At 39.0% G+C, this 23,871-nt stretch overlaps 1 protein-coding gene across 5 annotated transcripts; it reads right to left on the bottom strand.

Moving 5' to 3' along the window:
• Positions 1-10,507: 10,507 nt before the first annotated feature.
• LOC145769608 (uncharacterized) lies at positions 10,508-18,035 on the bottom strand. 5 transcript variants are annotated; one of them, XM_082581277.1, is made up of 3 exons: positions 17,977-18,035; positions 16,960-17,020; positions 10,508-11,184 (listed from the first exon to the last, which is right to left on the bottom strand). In XM_082581277.1, exon 3 carries the CDS (start codon positions 10,968-10,970, stop codon positions 10,515-10,517), a length of 456 nt encoding a protein of 151 aa, XP_082437403.1. In that variant the 5' UTR covers positions 10,971-11,184; positions 16,960-17,020; positions 17,977-18,035; the 3' UTR covers positions 10,508-10,514. The 5 variants fall into 5 exon arrangements, with proteins under 5 accessions (XP_082437403.1, XP_082437402.1, XP_082437400.1 ...); XM_082581276.1 differs by lacking the exon at positions 16,960-17,020 and adding an exon at positions 13,241-13,591 and having other exon boundaries at positions 17,977-18,025; XM_082581274.1 differs by lacking the exons at positions 16,960-17,020; positions 17,977-18,035 and adding exons at positions 13,241-13,607; positions 15,298-15,791.
• Between the last annotated feature and the right edge of the window lie 5,836 nt (positions 18,036-23,871).

Raw genomic sequence — 23,871 nt, 5'->3', positions numbered from 1 at the left:
TGTACAAGTGTTTTTGGTTAATAGCCTAGCTGATAAGCTCAGTTACCAGGCTATAGTCCTAGCGCAGCTACCGCATTAGTTACTATAGTAGTTAGCCCAGTGAGTTTGAGTCGAGGTTGTGACAAATTGGTGGCAGGTGCCACTGCCGCGGCACCTGCCACTGTTTTTGTGGCAGGTGCCACCGATTTTGTGGCAGGTGCCACCGATTTTGGTGGCAGGTGCCACTGTTTTTGTGGCAGGTGCCATCGATTTTGTGGCAGGTGCCACCGATTTTGGTGGCAGGTGCCACTGCTTTTGTGGCAGGTGCCACCGATTTTGGTGGCAGGTGCCACTGTTTTAGTGGCAAGTGTCACCGATTTTGGTGGCAGGTGTCACCGATTTTGTTACGGGTGTCACCCAAATTCGTGACATGTGTCGCCCAAGTTTGTGACAGGTGTCACCCATGGTTGTGACAGGTGTCATCCAAGTTTATAACAGTTGTTTTAATTGTACCGATAGCCTACTTCCACGAATTAGTGAGCTTTTGGCTTAGATAGGAGTAACAATTAAGTTAGTACTGCAGAATACCATAAACAGATAGGCCTAAGTATAATGCACTGGTGCTTTGTTTTTTGAATAATGTTCAATCATATTAAATTGTTGTCTATCATCTGTTTACAGTGAGCTTTGTATTAAAGCAGTCGACCATCCTATAGGCTACCTGTGCAGTGGAGCATTGGATTGGCGTCATTGATTGAACATTGTTAAAGCAAATGTTTGCTGGTAGCCTGTGTCGATGGGTAGCCACTTTAACAAGTCGAAATTCTGCCACTGAAATTGACTACAATGCAACCGCCAACCAATCAGAACGTGTTATAAGAGGCTACCGTCCAATTGTGATCCTTCTAGCACTCATCCAGACAGTTAATGCTTGTTTTGAACTTTATTTGGTAATTACAGAAAAAAAGAGCAATAGCAGTGGTGAGAATCGAACACGCGTCAATGAAATGACTACTTTCTAGCCCTAACCCCTAAGCCAACCAACTGACAAAAAATCCATCACTTCATTTGCTTTCTATGATCTTCTTTTCGCCATTTTTTACGTCACTTAAACCATGCTTAAACCGTAGCTTATGATTGGTTGGCGGTTTCATTCTAGTCAATTTCAGTGGCAGAATTTCGACTTGTTAAAGTGGCTACCGTGTCGATGAGTAGTAGCCTACTTATTTAGGCTTACTCTTGCAATGACAGCCTGGTAGAACTTTTTTTCTATTTCAGATGCGAACAAACAGGTTGTGGACTGCCGAACTTTTTTGGTCAATTACGACCAAAACCTCGGTCATGTCACAAAAGACGCCTCCATTCTTACAGGCCTAGGCATGTCCATCACAGTTCATTTCAAACAAGAATATTTTGCTTTGTTTTGGCTGACTTAGATAAGCGCATGTATGTTTCATAGCCTATGTAGGCTATAGCTTCCACTAATTGAATACAGTAAAAGTATTCTAACAGCAGGCTATGTTATGTTTTCGTTCATTCAAGTGAATGTGGAGCTGTACCGAAATAAGCTTGATTGCTGATATTCAATTAGAACATGAGAATGTAACGGGAGAGGTGATAATCTTATGTTAGGGATGGTAGAAGTAGGGGATTGTTCACTCAAAAAGAAGGTGGACAACTGGAGGGTTATAGTCCTATGAAAAATTTTGGTGCAAATACAGCTTGAGGTCTACCGCCATATGTCGCATACCAAGGTGCAGCGTATGTGACCTGGCTGCGTGTGTTTTGCCAAAATGTATGCATGAAAATACGTGTTATCATTAGGGCAAGTTTTTGCAACTTTTTTTTACAGCTTCCGGCAGCTTCCTAAATACTCAGAATTTATGTAGTATGATGTTTTAAGCTGTTTGTAGGAATTTTATATTGCAACTTTTTTCTATTTTTCATGCAACTTTTTACTGCAACTTTTATCAAGTATTGAGCAAAATGTAAAGGAGTGATTTAAAAAACATGCTATAAAACTGTTTCTAGTACAGTATGGTTCTATTCTCTTTGATTTGCACAACAAAAGCTATGTGATGGATTAGCTGCATCTCAATGTTATCTATGACGCAACAGTTTGCTTGCAAGCTAGAAGTTCAACAACCTCAGCCAAGCACGACAGCGCCCGAACTAAATTAGAAGTGGAAGTATGACTTGGCTTTTGGCCAAGCCCGCATAAACGGAAACAGGTTGTGTCTAGTCTTTCGAAGTAAATGAATGGTAAAAAGGTAAATAAATAAATGCAACTTTTGTTAAAATTAAGTGCAACTTTCTCATGTTTTTAGTGCAACAAAAACTTGCCCTAGTTATCATGTTTGTTGAATATTATTCTAGTCATAAGAATGCAGCGATAGATTTCACGCTACAGTGGTCACAACAGTTAGCCTCACACTGCTGTAGTAAGGTTCTGCCAATGTTCTACCACCCAAAATCTCACGCAAAATATAGCATTTCATTTGATAAAAATGAATTTATGTAAAATCAAAGAAAACTTTTGGCAGTTTTGCCAATTTTTAAATTTCGCAGTGACCCTCCAGTTGTCCATATTGCAAGAAAAATTAGTAAAGCAAGTCGTCCCGATCTTTCACTGTCCCTATCTTATGTAAAGGCATCGGCCTATTTGAAACAAAGTTTAACCTAGATTGAGTTAACGCAGCTATAGTACAGGCCTACTAGCTTACTGCGAACTTCAAACACGTTTAATCCCTTTCATCATAGCCGTAGAATTAGGCTAAACATAGAATAAAACAATTTATCATAGAAGAATATTTCATTTATTATTTATTTGCGTCAGACAAAGCTATCCATATCCAAAACAAAACAACGAAATAATACACAAACTGCAAATGCACAAAGGGCACAGAGAGCCACTTTGGATGCCGCCGGTTTAAAAGCTCACTAAATAGGCTATCTACTGTTATAAATTTACATACAATGAGCGTTGAAAGAATTGAAAGTATTCAGAACGATAAAAACAATCAGATGACATCATGTCTGATATAAAGCGATTTGAGGAATGTATGCAACGGTTAATAAACGAAAATATGTTTTTCCTCAATGAAGCATCAAACGTTGCTACATTATTCATTACTTTAATGTTCACGGGCACTGACATAACGAGGCAAATTGTGCAATATTCTGAAAGAGTCATTGTAAGCAACAAGCAATCGTTTCATACTTATTATAGAAGAATATAGAATATATTATATTATAGAAGATCTAAACTTGTTCCACAACTGGGATGAGTAAAACGACATACAATAAGATTTAAATAAGTTACAATGTTTTTTACAGCGGGTGAGCATTTCGAAAAATGAGATTTTGCATTATTTGCAGCACAGTAGGCTACTGAGAGCGTACTTGCCTTGAAATATCATTTTCATCTGAGAGAGAACTCTCAATAAATACACCGAGGTATTTTACAGAGTCTGTAAACACAATTTCAGATTTACCTAGATGTAGCAAATGAGCACGTGAAAGATAAAATTTGTTTGGGGAGAATAACATACCAAATGACTTTTTAGAATTGAAAGTAACTTCATGTTCAACAGCATACTTGTGGCAAACATCTAACAAATTTTGTAAGCCACACAAACTAGGCGAGATGCAGCAAATGTCATCAGCAAACATAACAGGCTATGATCTTATGACACCCACATGTCGCCTAGAGTGCACATATGAATATTGTAAAGTTCGATCAGCGTGCGGTAAATTACTTAAGCTAACTAAATCGGGATTTTGAGTTTATTCAAATAGTTCGCGAGTTCTGATTGTTGCTCTGGCTAAACTTTTCTGGACAAGACCACAACACATATTATAATTTAAGTTACATTGATTATAAATATTTTAATACATAGAAATAGCCTGACACAAAGTAGTTAGGACCAGCCATATAAACATGTGCCGATGCTTGCCGCGCATCTGAGTTGGTCAAGATGAAAATCCAACTAAATCCCAACTGAACTCTGGCAAGCAAACACCTGCTTATATGTCTGGTCTAGCCAATAAAATAATCAAATAGGGCCACATATGCGTTTTGTTGACTAATGAAATAATTGCAAGTACTGTACGAAAATGTATATAAATTATCACTCTGCACTTAAGTAATTTAATCTGATGCAGATGTGACATCCTTCGAGTGATTTATGAGTGAGTCCGATATCTTTACAAAAGTTCCGACAAATAAAGAATGACCTAAAAATTCACACACAATATCCTTAATTGCGAAGCTCCGATAGGTGATCTGGGGATAAAACAATAATTATTTGTGCAGTCTTCTGACCACGCTTCGCACGCATTTCCAATTCATCAATAGGTTCGTTTTTTCATGAAATTACTACTTGGTTAAGAAACACTAAAATACTTTGATATAATGAATCACGTAGGCTATAGTCTTTGCCAAACAACAATCCATCAAATTGTGATGTGGCTGATAATATGGGATTGTTACAATCTAGACAAGAGTTGCCAACATAGCAACCAACTTTTGTTTTATTGAGCTCATAAGAAAGCTGATCAATATATACTGCAAAAAGTTAGGGGCTTAACACCCCACCTTGTCTGACTCCGTTGGACACAATAAATGATTGGGACAAGTGACCTCCCCACATCACTTGCATGGTTTGTTTACTATAACAGTATTCCCATTAGGGAACGTTCAAATATTACGTAACGCCTTCGAGGGGGAGGGGGGGGGTTATGCAAAGCGTTACGTTAGCGTCACATCGGGTTCAAAATAGTAGTTCTTTGTGCTGAATTCGTAGTGAAAAAGCGTTACATGGGGGAGGGGGGGATTGAAAAAAGCGTTACGTTGGCATTACATGGGGGAGGGGGGGTCAAAAATTCGGAAAAAAAGCGTTACGTAATATTTGAACGTTCCCTTAGCGAACAAAATACATAAGCACGTTATGTGTGATAAGCGTTTCAAACAATAAATGATGATTGACTTTGTCGAAGGCTTTTGAAGCATCCAAAAAGACAGAATATACAGGAGTGTCATGACTGATATGAGAAGACACTGCTTGTTTTAATGAAAAAACACTCATGTCAGTATTTGATTGTCACTGGTATTCAAGAAAGGCAATAGATGATTCAAAATAAAACGTTCAAACAGTTTTGCATTAACCATTTTGGTGGTGCAAACAAAATTTTGTCAATGCAAATATATTTATGAAAACGTAGTAGGCCTAATTTACAATTTGACCAAATAACTGGACAATTATCCTCTCAACGGCCCTACATACATCAGACTGTTATGCCCTTAAAAAGTTTTGTTAGCCTTCACCTTCAGGCTTAGCTCATGATGTACTGGATTGAAAATCATATTGCTAATTATAAATTTCGTCACTACCAAGATAATGTGTTAGTCCGAAAATAATGTGTTAGTCCGAAAATAAATACTTAACTTCTTTAGCCTATGTAGTACCGTATGTAGGCTATTGGTTTATTTGTATTTTATTTCATGTTAAGCCAGAAGGTTCACATCAGGCTACTACGGTACGCTAAAAGAAACACAATATCTTATTAAACACGACACCGACTCCAAAATTATAAAGCAGCGATTCCCAACCTTTTCACACCGGGGACCTGTAAAAATTACATAAAAATTTGGGACCTTCATCAAACGATCGTAGGGAATAGAACAATCCTATTTGCAATCTTTTGAGGACCAAAGTTGTCTTTGCATACCGTAATGCAAGATTTCCGCATAGAGCATGAATTTAAGATAAAAATTAAAACAAAACGTTAAATCAAAACATTTCAAACAAAAATGTCAATCCATGAAAACACACACAAAATCAATATATTCGGCTACTAAGAAATTTATTGCCGTTTCGCTGTTGCCGTTATCTGAGGAAATAAGGAATTGGAAATAATTGCCTCTACCCAGGGATCAATTTCGAGTAATGGGTAGTACCAAATTTAAGTTATAAGTAAAGTAGACAACCGGAAACAGTCATTGTCGTCGGCTGCAGCGTGGGTCAGGTGTACGTCCGCGTCGGAAGGCGTACACCGATGCATAGCGCTCAAGTCCGCTTTCCCGCAATGCAGGATAAAGATAACAAACAAACAAAGGATTCTTTCGAAGGCCTAGAACCGTTGGAAGTAGAGTGAACAACAATTCAGTCTTTGACTCCATGTTTGATGAATTTCACTTTGATAGTCCATTAGGCTTCAACACATCAACAATGATGAGGGCACTAAAGTTTTGAAAAGAACCGGATTTGCAGAAAAGCTGTACAAGTAGCTTCATCTTCGCCATGGGTCTGTTTAGATGTTGGTTAATCTGTGATGGGCAATAAACATCGATGAAAATGAAGGCTACATGCCAGGGCTGAGGCGCGTTCTGATATAAAGCGCGCCTCTTTCCAGAAATTAACTGTTCTAATGTAGGGTAGTAGGCCCATTTTCACTGCAAGTCTGCAATGAAAGTTCGGCAATCTGTAGTGCAAAACAATATCAAGCCCAATACCATCTGTATGGAATGGGCTACATTTAACCAATAAGTTTATATACTATAGTAATGTAGGCTACAGCAAAGACTACGTATGTGATAAACACGCAAAATAGTTGCCAATAGTGTACCATCGTCAGTCGCCACGGATGTTTCCTAGACTATAACAAACCAATTTCTCTTGCATTTCAAAAGAAAATGTTGTTTCAAGAAATGGATTTTTGACACATTTTTGTTTAGTAGCATCACCTTATGGGCTGTCGAAAATATAAGAATTTAGAAGTATGATTGTGTTGTTTAAGCAAGCTGGATTCTTACCTTGATCACAAAAATGCCACAATTGTTGGCGTCGTATTGTTTCGGATGAAACAATTCCCCTGGTACCCAGCACACCTCTCTCAACGCCATGTCCGTTTTGCTCACTCGTGTGGTAAAGAATATTCTAAAGCAAACACTGTGTAGCCTAAAACACAGAAATGGCAACCAGGCTTTGCTTAAACAAGTACTAGGGGCGTGAGACCAGAGGGGGGGGGTACCCAAAAAATAGTATATCCAATTTTATTTTGATAGATATACTATATCTAGGCTGTATACCAAATTTTAGGTCAAAATATTGAAAAACCATTCATTAGGGGCAAAAAATGTGATTTTTGACCCCAGCAAGGGAATTTTTTTATAAAAATTAATTTTGGATATAAAATCTGACACAGTTGAGAGAATCAGTTGATTTAAAAGTGTATTCCTACTCATTTTTCAGCAATGAATCCATTTTTGGTGGTTAATATCATCTATCTAATGTAGAAAGTGGCCAAAACTTGATTTTTCTTCCAAAAATACTGAAAAAATACCCCTCGAAAAATAAATCATTGTAAAAATCTTCTTGCTGTGCCCCCCACATCCCAATTCCAGTATTTTAAGCCCTCTTGTGAGATGGTCAGAATAAATCCAAACATTTTGGTGCAAGAAAAAGTGAAAAAGCTCTTGAAATGGCCAAATGTTACCATTTTTAGTACTAGCGAAAAAAATGGTACCATTTTTACTGCAGGCAAAAGTTTTGAGAAAATTACCAAAATTATTTACCATTCTCATTTATTTTGACAGATTGTTAATATTCTAAGTTTTTGAGTAGTATGGCTCCTACATCTACTGATTATGTATTTTGTTTCAATGATAAGCTGCCACTGAAGTATGAAATTGTGTTTGGAGTTATTGACAAATCCAAGAATGGGCCTCCATCTGGGCCGCAAGAAACCAAACTACGAAAGGAATTTATGATATGTATGACCAAGTCCTTATTGGATATTTGGAAGAAGGCATTTGAAGATGGTGACTTGCTTCTGCCCTATGCACTGGTTAGAAGAGAGCTTGTTAGCCTCTTGACAGACTTTCATAATTCAGTAACTTTCTTACAAGTTGCGCGTGATTGCTGTAGAAAAACCGTACTCCCATCGATTCTTAGCGAAGACTTCACCTTTGTTACGCTGATTCGATGTCATCGATCGTTGAAGCAACGTAAAAATCAAAAGTTTTCCTGCTTGAATGGAAGCTAATGATATCATACAGTATTTTCATTTTCTAGATGCGCGCTAGAATGCGCAGGAAATTATATTCTTGCAACAATTGTTCGTGCTATGCAATGACGATTTGTATTGCTAGTTCCTGTGTTATTTCTCGGCGGACAAATATGACCGACCTAGATGGTACTTCCCGCGGACATCACATGCTGTGACGACGGACATGACCGCCGTGAATTTCGAGGCCTGCATTCACCATCAATATTGTTTCTTTGAGTAGTATCATAAAACAGAGTTTTATGATAAAACAGAAAACAGTCTTTGAATCTGAAACACTATTTGACCGGCCATGACGTCACTACATAAGCACTTTTTTCTTTCAAAGCAAAAGACGATAAGCGCCTTAAGTTTTAAATTCAACACGTTTTCTTCAACTGAGTCCGTGGCGCATACGTAACGTCTCCGGCTGCCATTCTAGAGGGAATGAGTTCGATACTATCCGGAAGCGTTCTTTTTTTTTTTTTTTTTTTTTTTAACTACAAAAGGATACGAATAAAAAAGCTTCAAAACGAATTAAAAAAGTTTTTTCTAGTCTTTATTTTTAACAAATTCCTTTCATTTCTTAGCACAAATTCTCTGAAAAAATGGATGCAACCTAGTTCGTACCCTGAACAGTTCGGACCCTCAGTTCGTACCCTGAAAAGATCGAGAGAAAAAATTAAAAAAAGCGGAAGTCGCTGATCGCAGTTTCCGCTAACCCTAACTCTAACCATTGACTAATCTATGCTCTAACCCTAACCCACGCTGATCGCAGTTTCCGCAAACATTTATCCGTAGTTTCCGCTAACCGCAGTTTGCGCTAACCTTTACCCTAACTCTAACCATAAAGTAATCTATGCTCTAACTGTAACCCTTGCTGATCGAAGTTTCCGCCAAACATTTTTCCGCAGTTTCCGCTAACCTTTACCCTAACTCTAACCATAAAGTAATCTATGCTCTAACCCTAACCCTCGCTGATCGCAGTTTCCGCAAACATTTTTTCGCAGTTTTTGCTAACTGCAGTTTCGGCTTACCCTAACCCTAATTCTAACCATCGAGTAATCTATGCTCTCTAACTCTCGCTGATCGCAGTTTCTGCAAATATTTTTTCCGCAGTTTCCGCTAACCGCCGTTAACCGTAACCCTCGAGTTTGTTTGTGGAAACTCCGATCAGCGACTTTGGCTTTGTGCTATTAAACTGCGATCAGCGACTTCGGCTTTTTTTAATTTTTTCTCTCGATCTTTTCAGGGTACGAACTGAGGGTCCGAAGTGTTCAGGGTACGAACTAGGTTGCACCCGAAAAAATCACTCCTTCTAATAGGCTGTAAGATTACGTTTCGCTGAAGTCCGAAGTTAAAAATTATATCCAGTCTCATTGTCGCACAACAATCAGTCAAGTTTCAAATCATCATCTCAACCAACCCTTCAAGACAACTTTCCACTTTCACTTTACTACGCTATGCTGAAGAGGTCGGGAGATCGAAACACTGGCCTTTGTCCGTAGTTGGTTTTCATAATGTCTTTTTAGACATTCTTTTTGGGTCAATAATGTCTTTTTAGATATTACTTTTAAAGAAATAAAAAGGAGTCAAAAGGCATGTAAATTTCACTCTGTGTGGAGCTACATGTACTTGAGAGGTTACCGGTAACTGTTATTCTTTTATTCACAAATTAAAAAAACTTAACTTTATTACTCACATTTGGAAAGATTTAAAAAAATAGGCTGTAGGCTACTCAAATTAAAAATTGACGACAAAAATGCACTTTGGGTCAAAATTTTGTTAAATAAAAAAAAAAAAAGAACGCTTCCAGATAGTATCGAACTCTTTCCCTCTAGAATGGCAGCCCGAGACGTTACGTATGCGCCACGGACTCAGTTGAAGAAAACGTGTTGAATTTAAAACTTAATGCGCTTATCGTCTTTTGCTTTGAAAGAGAAAAAGAAAAAAGTGCTTATGTAGTGACGTCATGACCGGTCAAATAGTGTTTCAGATTCAAAGACCGGAGCCGGTCAAATAGCCACTGCCGATTTATTGCTTACAAAAAGTGTTCAAAAGTCCTTATACTGGATCCAGGAACATTCTATTTGAAAAAGCATGATGTCTTAGAACTTAGATGCATTGCTGATATGAGAATATGATCTGGTTAGTCTAGTCAATTAGTGCACAACTGTACCGGCAGGCAGAGGTGGGCACCCGCTACTTTTAAAGTAGCGCGCTACCCGCTACCGCTAATTGAACCATAGTAGCACGCGCTACCCGCTACCAATTTACAAAAGTAGCGCGCTACCCGCTACTCGGACCAAAGTAGCGCGCGCTACAGCTACTTCTTCCGCTACTTTTGTTTAAAATGACACTAAGTTAGGAAACACTCTTCAAGTCCCTAGTGACGCAAAAATGACTTTGAAAACGAATGTTATCATTATTTTGTTTACGCTGTCATTTTAACGCCGTTATAGAAAATACATTCTAAGGGAAATTTATTGTTACGCATCTTTCAAAAACACAAGCATTTCAAAATGAGTCACTAAGTCCTGCCCGCTTAGGCTTAGCACATCTTTTCCAACCGAGAACTTTCTCTCCACCGCAGCACTGGAAAGAATGGGGGTGTTGTATTTAAGGAACAGATGTTTTAACTCGGTATTCGAAAAGCTCAAGGACTTGCTCCTGTCTGAAAAAAAGGCGTCCACAATTGCTGTTTCCTTCTGCACCGACGTTTCACGGGATGGCTCCAACACACCAAAAAATTCATCCTCGAAGTCGTGACTGGTGTTGGTGTCACTCTTCTCAGTATCAAACTGGCTTGATGTCTCCCGCAACAGTCGAATTACGTCTGTCTTGACTTTTTCTCGCAGTGCGTCAGCATCATCCGTGGAAATGTAGTGCAGAAATTGTAGCCACGACGTCTTCATGAATGATAAAGACATGATGCCATAACGCATTTCATGTCGTTGAATCGTTTCTTCACCCCTTAAGGACTTTCACTCTCAACTCCTCACAAGATCACTGATCTCGGTCAACTTCTTCGCCCAAATTGTAATGGTTGGAAGCAAGACTTCGTAATACGTCTTGGACTCGCCCTGGAGAATGTCTAAAGCCTGGCAGATAGGCTTCATCACACGGAGATACGGTATTCCCCGAAGAAGTTGACGTCAGCTAGAAATATATGAGCTGTTTAGAAATAAGACAAACTATTTTGTAACTTCAAAGTTGTAAGCAAAACAAATCACATAAAATTGCCCTGTACGGTAATGATTTGTTTTTACAAAAACCATCGTGTAAGGAAATTTTATCAGCAACTAATATCTTAGCCAACCATTTGTCAACAGTTTTACAGTACCGTCAACCAGGGCTACTTTGAACACTTTTTGCACTTATTTGCTTGTATTTTCACGCGTTTTTAAGTTAGAAAGCTCAGATTTAGCCAAAATTGGGGCTGTGTGTAGACGCTCAAGGAGGTGTAAGCAATTTTTAAACAAGTAAGAATTTGGGGCTTTTCCTGCCAAATTTGTGAGTGTTCAAACTTAGGGGTGGGGTATTCTAACTTTGAACACTCACTTATTATGCATATTTTAGGCCCTAATTGAGCAGTTTGTTCAATCTTATATGTCACGTAGCATTATTTTGAACAAGTTTTGCCATTTAAAAGTTTCATTATGAAATAACTGCTAAAAAAGTCAATAACAAGCCCCCTACCCCCCTCCCCTGCAAAATTTCTTCAGGACGCGTCTCGTAATGTTTATGAATATTATACTGCCCTGGATCATGAAGCAAAACTGTTGGTAACGCAGGCCTCGAACCGCCGTCACAGCATGTGATGTCCGCGGGAAGCACTATCCAGATCGGTCATATTTGTCCGCCGAGAAATAACGCAGAAACTAGCGATACAAATCGTCATTGCATAGCACTAACAATTGTTGCAAGAATATAATTTGCGCAGGGAATGCGAAATTATCGCATTCCCATAGCGCGCATCTAGAAAAAGTTAATACTGTATCGGTGTATCCCTTAGCTTCCATTCGAGAAGAAAAACTTTCGATTTTTACGTTGCTTCAACGATTGATGACATTGAATCAGCGTAACAAAGGTGGATTCTTCCCTAAGAATGGGTGGGAGTACTGGTACTTCTATACTAATCACGCGCAACAGTTCAAGTCTTATGTCGCAATGTCTGGCTTTGATCTCCGACCGAGTAATATTGATAAGGCAAGGTTGGTTACAAAGTTAGATTATACGAGTAGGCTACTACAGCAAGATGCAGCAAAACTTAAGGTTTGGTATTACAGTAAGAAAGAAAAGGCCCAGGGAAAATTCTGAAAGTGAGAATGAGGGCGATGAATCTACTACTAGGAAATTTAGTGGTGATAGACGCATATACCATCTTAAAGGAACAACGAATGTAAGGATTAGTTCTGTCAATAATCACAACACATCGTTTACCCCACAAGCCATTAATTTCCGATCATCAAGGCCCTCGACAATATGAGTGACAACAAAAAAATCAAAATGAAGAGGTTGTTTGAAATCGCATATTTTATCGCTAAACAAGAGTGCGCATTTACGCTCTTCCTTCAATTAACCAGTCTGGAGAAAAGACACGGAGTAGATCTCGGTATTACGTATTTTAACGGCAAGCAATGATCGCGTGGAGATTGGCGCACGTCTTTGAAGGGCGATACTATAGAAGCTCTCATGCGCATATGCCTGGAAGGCCCCGACTGCGCTGATTATAATTCCGAGCCTGCTGTGATCTCGTGGAATACTGATGCTATTTTGGAGAGGCAACCGCATCACGGAGAGGGCAAAAAATAATTGCGCTTTTTCTAATGTTTTGTTTATTCTTTTCGTCACTTTCGCTCACATGACACGCAAAAATAAACCTAAAGAAAAAAGCGTAGTGAAGCTTTGCACATCAGAAAATAGTAGCGTTACGCGTTAGTGTAGAAGTTTTAAGTATTTAAGTAAGTGATTAAGTATGACGATCGACGTTAAAACTGGTGTGTTTGCCGTGAGACTTAATTTGTCCACCGAGATAGCTGCTCAGACCGGCCACGTTTGTCCGCCGTTAACAAAAACGAATTTCGAGGCCTGGTAACGTAATCATAAAGCAATAATTACTACTTTTCTTGCAAGGTTTAATAAATCACAGGGCGAATGGTATTAAATTTAATCACGTGAAAAAGCAGTTGTATACAGCGATCAAAACACCAACCCACTCAATGGTCGTCGTCGTCTGAGCTTCTGGGGCCGAGGGTCTATCCTTTTACCACCCCAGATTCACGATGTTCCCGGACTACACTGGAAGGCTGCTAGAGAGCAGCCAGTCTTTAGTTTCATCATCCATGACGCGCAGACCTTCCACTCCGTTAGGTGGCTTGAAGATGGTACAGTCATTGATGATGTGGTCTGCGGTCTGTTCCTCGGCACCACATTCACAGGAGGAGGAAGAAGCCATTCCCCATTGGTGCATGGTTCAGCGGAAAAGCCCGACGCCCGTACGAAGACGGTTGAGGCGCACCCATGCCCGTCTCTGTAGTGTCAGGCCGATGGGGCGTGTGTCAAACTGTAAAAAGGGTGAACTGAAATGACAACATACACAACAGTTCATGCCATGTGCATGGGAAACATGGCGCAAACGAACAACCTCAATACAGGGGTCCCACGAATTACCCATAAGCACCATAAGTCGCGTCGAATTACCCATAAGTCACGTCGAATTACCCATAAGCCCCATAAGTCGCGTCGAATTACCCATAAGCACCATAAGTCGCGTCGAATTACCCATAAGCACCATAAGTCGCGTCAAATTACCCATAAGCCCCATAAGTCGCGTCGAATTACCCATATGCACCATAAGTCGCCTCGAATTACCCATAAGCTTCATAAGTCGCGTCGAATTACCCATAAGCACCATAAGTCGCGTCGAATTACCCATAAGCACCATAAGTCGCGTCGAATTACCCATAAGCCCCATAAGTCGCTCCAAATTACCAATAGGCACCATAAGTAGCATCGAATTACCTAGAAGTAACGTCGAATTATCCATAAGCCTGTAGTGTAGAGTGTAGTCTATAGCCGTCTAGTAGCCTAGTAGTCGGCTGCATAGCCGAGTGGTGAGGAGCACTGGCTCGGCGTAACGAATTTTAATTTCATAGTTTAAACATTTTATTTTTATTCCTTTCTGCACGATTTCAACGTTTAACGATGTAAAAACGGCAATTATAATTAGGCTACGGTACCCGATAATTCCCTTTCAAAAATAAAATTTCAAAAACTCGCCGAATAGGGCACTCGCCGAAAAAGGCTCTCGCCGAATAGGGAACTCGCCGAATACTAGCAGACCCGGTAATTCGACGCGACTTATGGTGCTTATGGGTAATTCGACGCGATTTATGAGGCTTATGAGTGATTCGACGCGACTTGTGGGTAATTTGACGCGATTTATGGGGCTTATGGGTAATTCGACGCGACTTATGGTGCCTATGGGTAATTCAACGCGACTTATGGGGCTTATGGGTAATTCGACGCGACTTATGGTGCTTATGGGTACTTATGGGTTATGGGTAATTCGTGGGACCGCAATACAGAAACATATTAGGGCTACTTTGAACATCATTAAATCACAGTGGCGTAGCCCAAAAAAAATGTGCGGGCTACTTTGAACACTGTGAAACCTAAACTAAAAAGGTGATGCTATCTAGAACTTTCGTAATTACAAGCGATATCCTCAACTTAAATCCAGTTTTCAATTATCCTCGACATGCTAATAAAATTGAAATCTTTTTCTAAAAAAACTGGGTCAAAAGCTCTTTTACTTTCCAAGATCGGCATAAAAGTTTCCAGCCTACTTAAAACTGTTATCTGGTGGCAAAAAATTTAAATTTTCAGAAAATACTCTCAAAGCAGTTTTTACTATCAACAATACAATCATTTTGCCATTTTCGGAAAGGACAATTCATAACGATCATTTTATGAAGTTTTCCGTGAAATACAATTTAAAGTGTGCCTTTTACAGGCCTTAATACAATGAGTAGTCAGATTTTTAAATTAGTGTTCAAAGTTAGACTACCGTTCAAAGCAGCCCTGGTTGACGGTACTTTAACCAATACAATAAAATCTTATTTTTGGACATCTTAACATACTGGTAGGTGATGACTGATGAGGCAATGCTCACTGCATGTATCGGTACGGTAGTCTATATTCTATAAACCATATACAACTTTACTTCGGCTATTATCAAAATTAAAATGAACATTATCGATTTCATACCTTGATCGCAGCTCCACACCAGAAAACGAGATTCCCAAAAGACCAAAACTTTGCAACCAAACCGATCATATAGGATTTATAGGCTACCGGTATATAATACAGCTACCGCAAAATGACTTTGGACCTTTTTGCGTACAGCAAAATTTACGCCAGTTTGTAGCTGTGCGTTTTACTCAGATCATACAACTAACAGCATTATGACAAACAATACGAAGATTGTGAAAAATGTGAAGAAGATTTTAATAATGACAAAATATTAAGAATGGTCGATTGTTTTTATTGAAAGGTTTAACTGTATACAAAATGTTAGTTTTTCTTGAAAATTTAGAAAGGTCCGAAGTCATTTTGCGGTAGCTGTATAATATAACTGTTAACCACGCCAGTGTTGTGAAAAAAAACCGAGTATTTTTTTTACCTTAAATTAAAAAGTAGCGGAAGTGCGACTGAAAAAAGTAGCGCCTCTCCCGCTACCGCTACTTTGAAAAATAAAATAGCGTCGCTACTGCAGCCGTTACTCCAACTAAAAAGTAGCACCGCTACTTTTACCAAAATAGTAGCGGCGCTACTTTTTAGTAGAAGTAACGCTCTACTGCCCACCTCTGCCGGCAGGTTACCGTACCAGTTATAAGCCGTGGGTGCTTTTTGCCACAATCGACTTTCTAAAAAATAACGCGTTAAAATGTTTTTTAAAAATTTTGTAATTTGCGGTGTGCGATGCAGTGCAGTGTCAAAGTTCCAGATAAATTGCGGTGTGCAGATAGCTGATTAAGTTGCGGTGTGGTGTGTGGATCAAAATTTTGGGTTTGCTGCATCTCTAAATTGGCTATGCTATTAGTAACACCTTTCATGGGAATGGTGGGGGGCAGGTCGTAAGTGTATATGTTGAACAGGAGAGGTGCTAAGACTGAGCCCTGTGGGACTACATTTTTAAATCGGCGTAGTCTGCTTCGACGACCGCTATCGGTTGTGAGGGTAAAATGTCGGTGCTCTTTCACAATTCGCCCTGTTTGTCAACTCAACTGGATGATGACATCATCATACGTCATGGAATGGACTATTATAAAGGAGGAAGTACGGGGTGGAAATGCACTGAAAAACACCACCGTCATTCTGGCAGAATAATTTTGCGCAAGCCGCCTAAAGAAATGATCCGTAAAAAATGCGCGGTTAACAATGCGATGAAATCAGCAACTCTCGGAAGCTGATAACATCACTTCTCGTTACCACATCAAAGCAAATGTTATATTTTTTCCACAAGCAAAGAAATTTTCGGAATTTTCTTATTGAATCGTGTTCAGAATTAAATTTCCTTTTCAGGGGTGTCAATCTCGTGGTGCTGCAGACAAAGGAAACGCGAGCAGAATGATTTAAAAATCGGGTAAATAATCTTACTGATTTGAAAATAAATAGAGATTTTAACCTTTATAGACGCCTTCAATTAAGCGTCTATAAAATTACTTTTCCGAAATATTTTTCGGAATTTTTTTTTGAATCGCATTTCTTTTGTCTGCCGCACCACGAAATTGACACCCCTGGAAAAGAAATTTAATTCTGAACACAAATCAAAAAGAAAATTCCGAAAAATCTTTTTATAGACGCTTAATTGAAGGCATCTATAAACGTTGAAATCTTTATTTATTTTTAAATACGTAAGATATTTACCCGATTTTTAAATCAATTTGCTTGCGTTTCCTTCATCTGCCGCACCACGAAATTGACACCCCTGGAAAGGAAATTTAATTCTGAACACGGTTCAAAAAGAAAATTCCGAAAAATATTTCGGGAAAGTATTTTTATAGACGTTTTTGTGATGCTTACTTTTCTTGCCAAATCACATATAGCGGTTCTTAATATACGATTTTATGTCTTACTTTTCGCAATTGCACTTGCTTTATCTTTGACAAGTCGAGTTTTTTATTTACCACTTTAGCTGCCAGCGTTTTGAAAAAGTGAGAATAGTTCTCCTCTTTCTCTGGTTGCCATGGTAATGAAAAAATGGGTTGCCAAACTATTGAAACGCATTTTGAAATTTTGGAGCTAATCGGTGTTGCAATTGATCGTCGAAATGACCATTGCATTTACAAGCGCGCCAGTCAGCAAAACAGTTTTTTTTTGCATTGAATCAACCTGTTCAGACGTGAAATCAATGTAAAGAAAAACGATAGGCCGAGTGATTCAACGTATTCAAACATTGAATCAATGTAAATACGAACTGTTAGGCTAATTCGGTTCTTTGAACAAATCGAATGGCTTTTGTAAATATTTCTCAGTTGCAACTTATACCTGGTTAGCAAAAGTTCCTTTTTTACACGATTTCAACGTCTGGCGACGATGAAACGATGTAAAACTGACAATTTTTGCTGGCCGGTAGCTAGGCTACTGTACCGTACCGAAGTTTAACTTAACCAACTAGGCGATTGCAAACATATTTCCTTTCGATGAAACCTATAGGCTACCACGTTTGGTTTGCCTTTACATTACATTCAAAAGTTTTGTTGACATCATACCATAGTCATAGCATACATTCATAAGAAAATGCTTGCTTGGATTTTTTTAGCGACTAGGGTTAGATAGCCTACAGGACTTCTAGCTAGTACCAGTAAGCAGTCTAGTCTAGTGACTCTAAATAAATAGGTAAATTAGTCTAAACCTTAAAAAATAATAGAATATTTCAATTACCTTGCTGCATAAAAAGTAAGCTCATTTACATGACCTATGTGCATTGATCAATATACTAGTAGCCTGGCATCATGATCCCAGTCTAAGAATTTCTAGACCTCGAAGTCATTGCTGTATTTCGAGCATTGTTCACACAGATTGGTGTTTTGACTTTTATTTAATTTTAAGAATTTGGCAGGGAAATAGCTTAAAAAATCGTTTTTTTTTGGTTTAAAATTAAAGCAACCTGTCAGGCCCCCAGACTGGCAACACATTAGGATTTTTGGGGCATTGTGACGTCATGTGACGTTAAATTACATCACAATTGCACGAGCTAACTCGTTTCCAGCAGCAGAACTGTTAAGTTTCTGTGTTCACTGTTCATTTGCCTATGGAAAAAATATTTTTGATGTGGTAACAAGAAGTGATATCAGCTTCTTAGTGTTGCTGGTTTCATCACATTGTTAACCGCGCAATTTTTTACGGATAATTTTTTTAGGCGGATCGCGCAATAATATTCTGCCTGAATGACAGTGGTCTGAAAAACACATGAAGGAAATTGTCTCTCATTTATTCATTTGTTGTTCAATTTCAACAGATTTACTATCGTTGGGCGAATTGTGAAAGAACACCAAAATGTCCGCCTCGTTAGCTGAGTGTGAGTGGTTACGCACCTGGCTCAAGATCACGCCGCACAAGTTCGACTCTCGGGTGTGCGATTGAGCAATGCATTTCAGGACTGCTCTCCATTCAGTGACACCTTGTGAATGGAATAATTCCGCGGCAACAACATTTCAACAATCGGAAAACTTCACTCTGCCAATCTCGGTAACCGGCCCTGTGTCAAGAGCTTCTACAAGTATGTGAAACTACCAGGAATAACCAATCAAGGCTTTGTCAGTCCGAGGATAAAGATTCAAAAACCAACCAACCAACCAAAACTGCGGTTTTGCACAAGTTCCATCATTATTATGGACCATTGGACCATGTGTCTGTGAGGGAGCAGACGGAGTAACTTACAGGTAAGGCCGTTATGCCATACGGTATCATAGGAAGCTGTGAGATCAACAAACATGGCGCCAGCCTTCTTTCTTAGCCGAAAAGCTGTCCTCAATGTCTTGGGTCATAAGTGTGACCTGATCTACGATTGATCGTCCGTGTCGGAAACCAGCTTGTTCACTGGGGTTGGGAAGCTGCGGATCTATTACTGGTTCGACACGGCGTAGAGGAGTCTCTCGAGGATTTTGAAGGGGATGCAGAGCAGTGAGATTGGACGGTAGCTCTTCAGGTCCCCTGGGGGCTTCTTCGGCTTAGGAACTGCAAGTTCCACAAGGGCTCTTCTCCAGATTCTGGGAATTTTCCGGTGGCACAAACTGTGGTAAAGATTCATGAGTAACAAGTATACATGGGCAATTTGGAATTGGATCTTTGTATGCATGTGTTAGACCATTGCAGCTTTGCCACCTTTTCCTTTTGTTCATTATGTCACTGTATTTTATTTCTACAATATCGTTTTTTTTTTTTTCATGACAACACTAATAGAGAAAAATATATAGGCTACGTGCAGTGTAACTGTACAACTGCAAAAAATGCATGTTTTAATAGGCTAGGGAGGCTATGATCTGTTGTCGCAAACAAAACATTGATTTTATTTTGCATTTTCTTCCCTATGGAGCAAATACATATATATCAGATTCGATGCAGTAACTAGGCTACTCTAGGCACTAGGCCAAACCTTTAAGCTCGTTTATTTTTCCGAAGACCAAGCATGACCTACCAGAGCTGCTTCCTGGCAACCAAATTCTTGCGCCCGGCAGCCAAAACAAAAAATCTGTTAAAAAATTCTGTTTATAAAAATTTGTTAATTAATGTCATGTTTTTGCTTTCATAGAAGAACAACGCTACTCAGAGAAGAACAACGCAAGCAAGAAACTGAAACATGTTTGCAGTTGTTCTTAAATGCACTGCTTCTCATGTAGGCATAGACAGGCCTCGAAATTTGTACTTTTTTTCGGAGGTCAAGCATGTCCTACCGGACTGGCCCTTTCTGCGGACATTTGATATCTCAACCGGACATATTTTTTGCTTGCAAATAAATCAGTGCCTTAATGACAGTCGTGTAATGACGCAATAAACACAATTGAAAAAAACAATCCAAATTTCCTTATTACAAAAGCAACTCCGATCATTTATTCGGTGGTTTTCGCGTTATAGAATCGTTGTGCCAAGCGATATCTGCCGACGCGGGGTCGTAAATCTCCATGTCAGGACTGTCCAAACAAATGCGCATTAGTGACTCAATAGTGTTAGTGTTAACTAACTAACACAATAGTGTTAGTCTAACACCCTCCCTTATGTGCAGAAATTCTATTTCTATCAGTATCAGCGTGAATAAGGTGGCCACATTCGCCAAAGCACGTGCGGAACCCAGCTGAGACTTGCTTCTCTGTGACGTTTCTTTTTAACAAATGATCAATGTAACGCAATAATCCTCATTGTTAAAATTAGAACACATACTGTATCCTGCCGAAAAGTTCAGACAACTTTATTTCAAGGCAAAATTGCAAGGCGTTGAAATGATGTAAAAATGGCTACTATTACCATCAGCTCGTTAACTACGCCACTCTGATGGGGTCTGCTACTATTCGGCGAGTCCGATTCGGCGAGTCCGATTCGACTAGTCCGATTCGGCGAGTTCCCTATTCGGCGAGAGCCTTTTTCGGCGAGTGCCCTATTCGGCGAGTTTTTGAAATTTGTTAAAGGAAATTATCGGATGCCGTAGCCCAGTTATCCCGACCAGCAAAAATTGCCGTTTTTACATCGTTTTAACGTCGCTAAATGTTGAAATCGTGTAGAAAAGAGAACTTTGCTGACTAGGATACGTTGAAGCTGAGAAACATTCACAGAAGCCTTTCGAATTGTTCCAAGAACCCATTTAGCATAACATTTCATTTGTACATTGATTCAACGTCTGAATACATTATCTTAAAAATGCAACGTATCGTAGGGCTTCTGTGAATGTTTTTCAGTTTCAACGTATCCTAGTCAGCAAAGTTCTCTTTTCTACACGATTTCAACGTTTAGCGACGTTAAAACGATAGGCCACACATTTGGTTAGCCTTTTCATTCTGTTACTACAATGTAAAAATGAACTGTTAGGCTAACTGGGTTCTTGGAACAAATTTTTGCTGGTCGGGATAACTAGGCTACGGTACCCGATAATTTCCTTTCAATCTAAGCTGTAGGTCACACATTTGTTGATCCAAACTAATCATTTTAACTATTCAAAAGTACTAACTTATAGACATAAACATGATTTTTTTTGTAACATTGTCTTTGTTTTATTTTCCCTTCATATCTTAAATTTTTCTGAAGGTATTGCGACCGTGCCAAATTTCTTTCAACTCAATAACTTACTTCGGTCACAAGCACGTTTTAACTTCGCGTTTTGTCGCTTCTACCTTTTTCTCGACCTTTGCTATGTTGACGTGTATTGTTTTTGATATGATGGTCAAAAATAAAAATAACTGAACTGACATGACGAATTTTAATTTAATAGTTCAAACATTTTATTTTTATTCCTTTCTGCACGATTTAAACGTTTAGCGATGTTAAAACGATGTAAAAACGGCAATTGTAATTAGGCTACGGTACCCAATAATTTCATTTTAAAAATTTCAAAAACTCGCCGAATAGGGCACTCGCCGAAAAAGGCTCTCGCCGAATAGGGAACTCGCCGAATCGGACTAGTCGAATCGGACTCGCCGAATCGGACTCGCCGAAACGGGCCATTCCGCTCTGATGTGATCTTTAAAGCAATTGCCTGTACTATTATTGTTTCAGCTCCGTATTTGTTCGTGTTAAACAAACAATTGTAACAATTCAAATTTAAAATATATTTTTGCTGCATTAGCTCTATTTTTGTCAAGAATTTTGCGGCGGTCATTTATGACCGACCAATGAGTCGGCTTCGGCAGACATTCGAGGTCATTCCGGAGGTCATGACCGCCGGAATTTCGAGGCCTGGGCATAGAGCTAGTCTTCATATTTTAATAGGCGACAGCGACGCTCATACTTGGCAAGCTGGCCTAACGTAGCCTACTGGCACGGTAGTTTCGAAGACCATTTAATGTTTGACAACTGTTTATTCTTTTTGCTGAGATTTTAGTTGAAACTTTTCGCTGGCAACTCACTTACTATTTGACCACTGCTTTTTTGACCAAAAGTTTATTTAATTAGGGTGATCAAACTAAGTGTAGACAAATATTTATTGAAACAACAGTACACCCAAACGGGGAAAAAACTTACACATACAAAGACAAGTATAAATAAACAAAATGTATATACTCCTATTTTTCAATATTATTCTCCCTATGGCTTCACCAAACGCCTTAGTCTGTTGTGCACAGATGCATGTATGCATAGGCGCCGACTTTTATTTTTGCACGGGGTGGCGGATAGCACAATATGGCAACCTAAACACTTTCAAACTGCATGTTTTTGTTTGATTTTTACTAAGCGTGTTTCGTAGATGCAATTGTCTTTTCACACCTGATTTGTAGCTCGATAATTTACAAAGCAACTTTAAAACAAAGCACAGGAGGTATGTCGTGAATTTTATTGTTGCGTTGCTGCTCTGACAATTAACATTTGGCAAAAGTATTTTTGCGAACAGCAGCTCTGTCAATCTAACTGTTAATCAACTGGTCAAGTTGTCATGGTAGATCGCAAGTAGGTTTTTATGCGCCTGAGTGCACTAAACGATCGCTCCGCCTCGCAGGTGGTGGAAGGCAACGATAAGTATATTTTCACAATGCAGACCACGTTTGGAAGCATTAATGAAATTGTTTCATTGCTTTCAAATAGATCAAGCAGTTGCAAATCGGACAGAATGCTCTACCTTTGCATCTATCGTAATGTAGCCACGGGAATTCGCTCCCCACGATTTTTGATAGCTTCTCCCTTCAACAGCGATTATCCTGCTCGTGCTAATGCCTTTTGGCAGTGACACACTTTCGTTTCGTTCAGGCGTTTGATCACTTTCATGCTGGCTGAAATCCTGACTAGACGCAACAAAAACTGACTCAATGGAGGGCTGCAATTTTGAACGCTTTTTCGGTGGCATCTTTAAGCAGAATAAAACTGGAATGTCGGCGAAAACTTGTACTGGACGACTTTTCGTAATTTTTTTTATGATGTAACAAGCAACTCCTATGTCAGACCAATAAATTCCCGCCTCAGACTTTTACTGGACGACTTTTCGTAATTTTTTTTATGATGTAACAAGCAACTCCTATGTCAGACCAATAAATTCCCGCCTCACAGTTTGTCACGCATTGACATGTAATATTACTGCATGAAGTAGATAACAAAGTAGAAATTAAAGCATGAAGTAGATGACAGTACACTCCAATAATAATTAAAATCGGAAAATAATTCAAAATGCAAAATCTTGAGCAATTGAAAAAGGTCGCTTTTATTATTGGGAATTGGCAGGGGGTGTAGCTTTCCTCGAATAGAATCATGTAAACGTGTAAATTTGCAGAACGTTAAAACTGCTACTTTACTAAGTGCACTTTTTAAATAAAACTTAAAAAGTTTTGAAAATTGCACTTTTTTAATGAAATTTGAAAATAGATATTCATTTAGGGGGTGAAGCTATCAATCATCGAGATAATTTTATTTCCAAGTATTTTATAGCTGGCATAATTTATAGCGATATTATGAGCAGTTTAAAAATTTTCAAAAAATTTTTGAAGGACGCAATGGAAAGATCGTATTTTATTGATTAATAAATCCCATTGTAAACCTAACAAATGTAACAATGACTTATGACAAGTAACAAATAAAACGATCGCAACAACAAGGAAAAAACTCGTAGCCACGTGTTGCGTAATCTTCACGTAGCCTGCTTGA

This window comes from Aplidium turbinatum, chromosome 4, assembly GCF_918807975.1.
Source record: "Aplidium turbinatum chromosome 4, kaAplTurb1.1, whole genome shotgun sequence".
Taxonomy (NCBI): domain Eukaryota; kingdom Metazoa; phylum Chordata; class Ascidiacea; order Aplousobranchia; family Polyclinidae; genus Aplidium; species Aplidium turbinatum.
The sequence above is the reverse complement of the archived record's forward strand: the minus strand, read 5'-3'. Positions and strand labels throughout refer to the sequence as shown.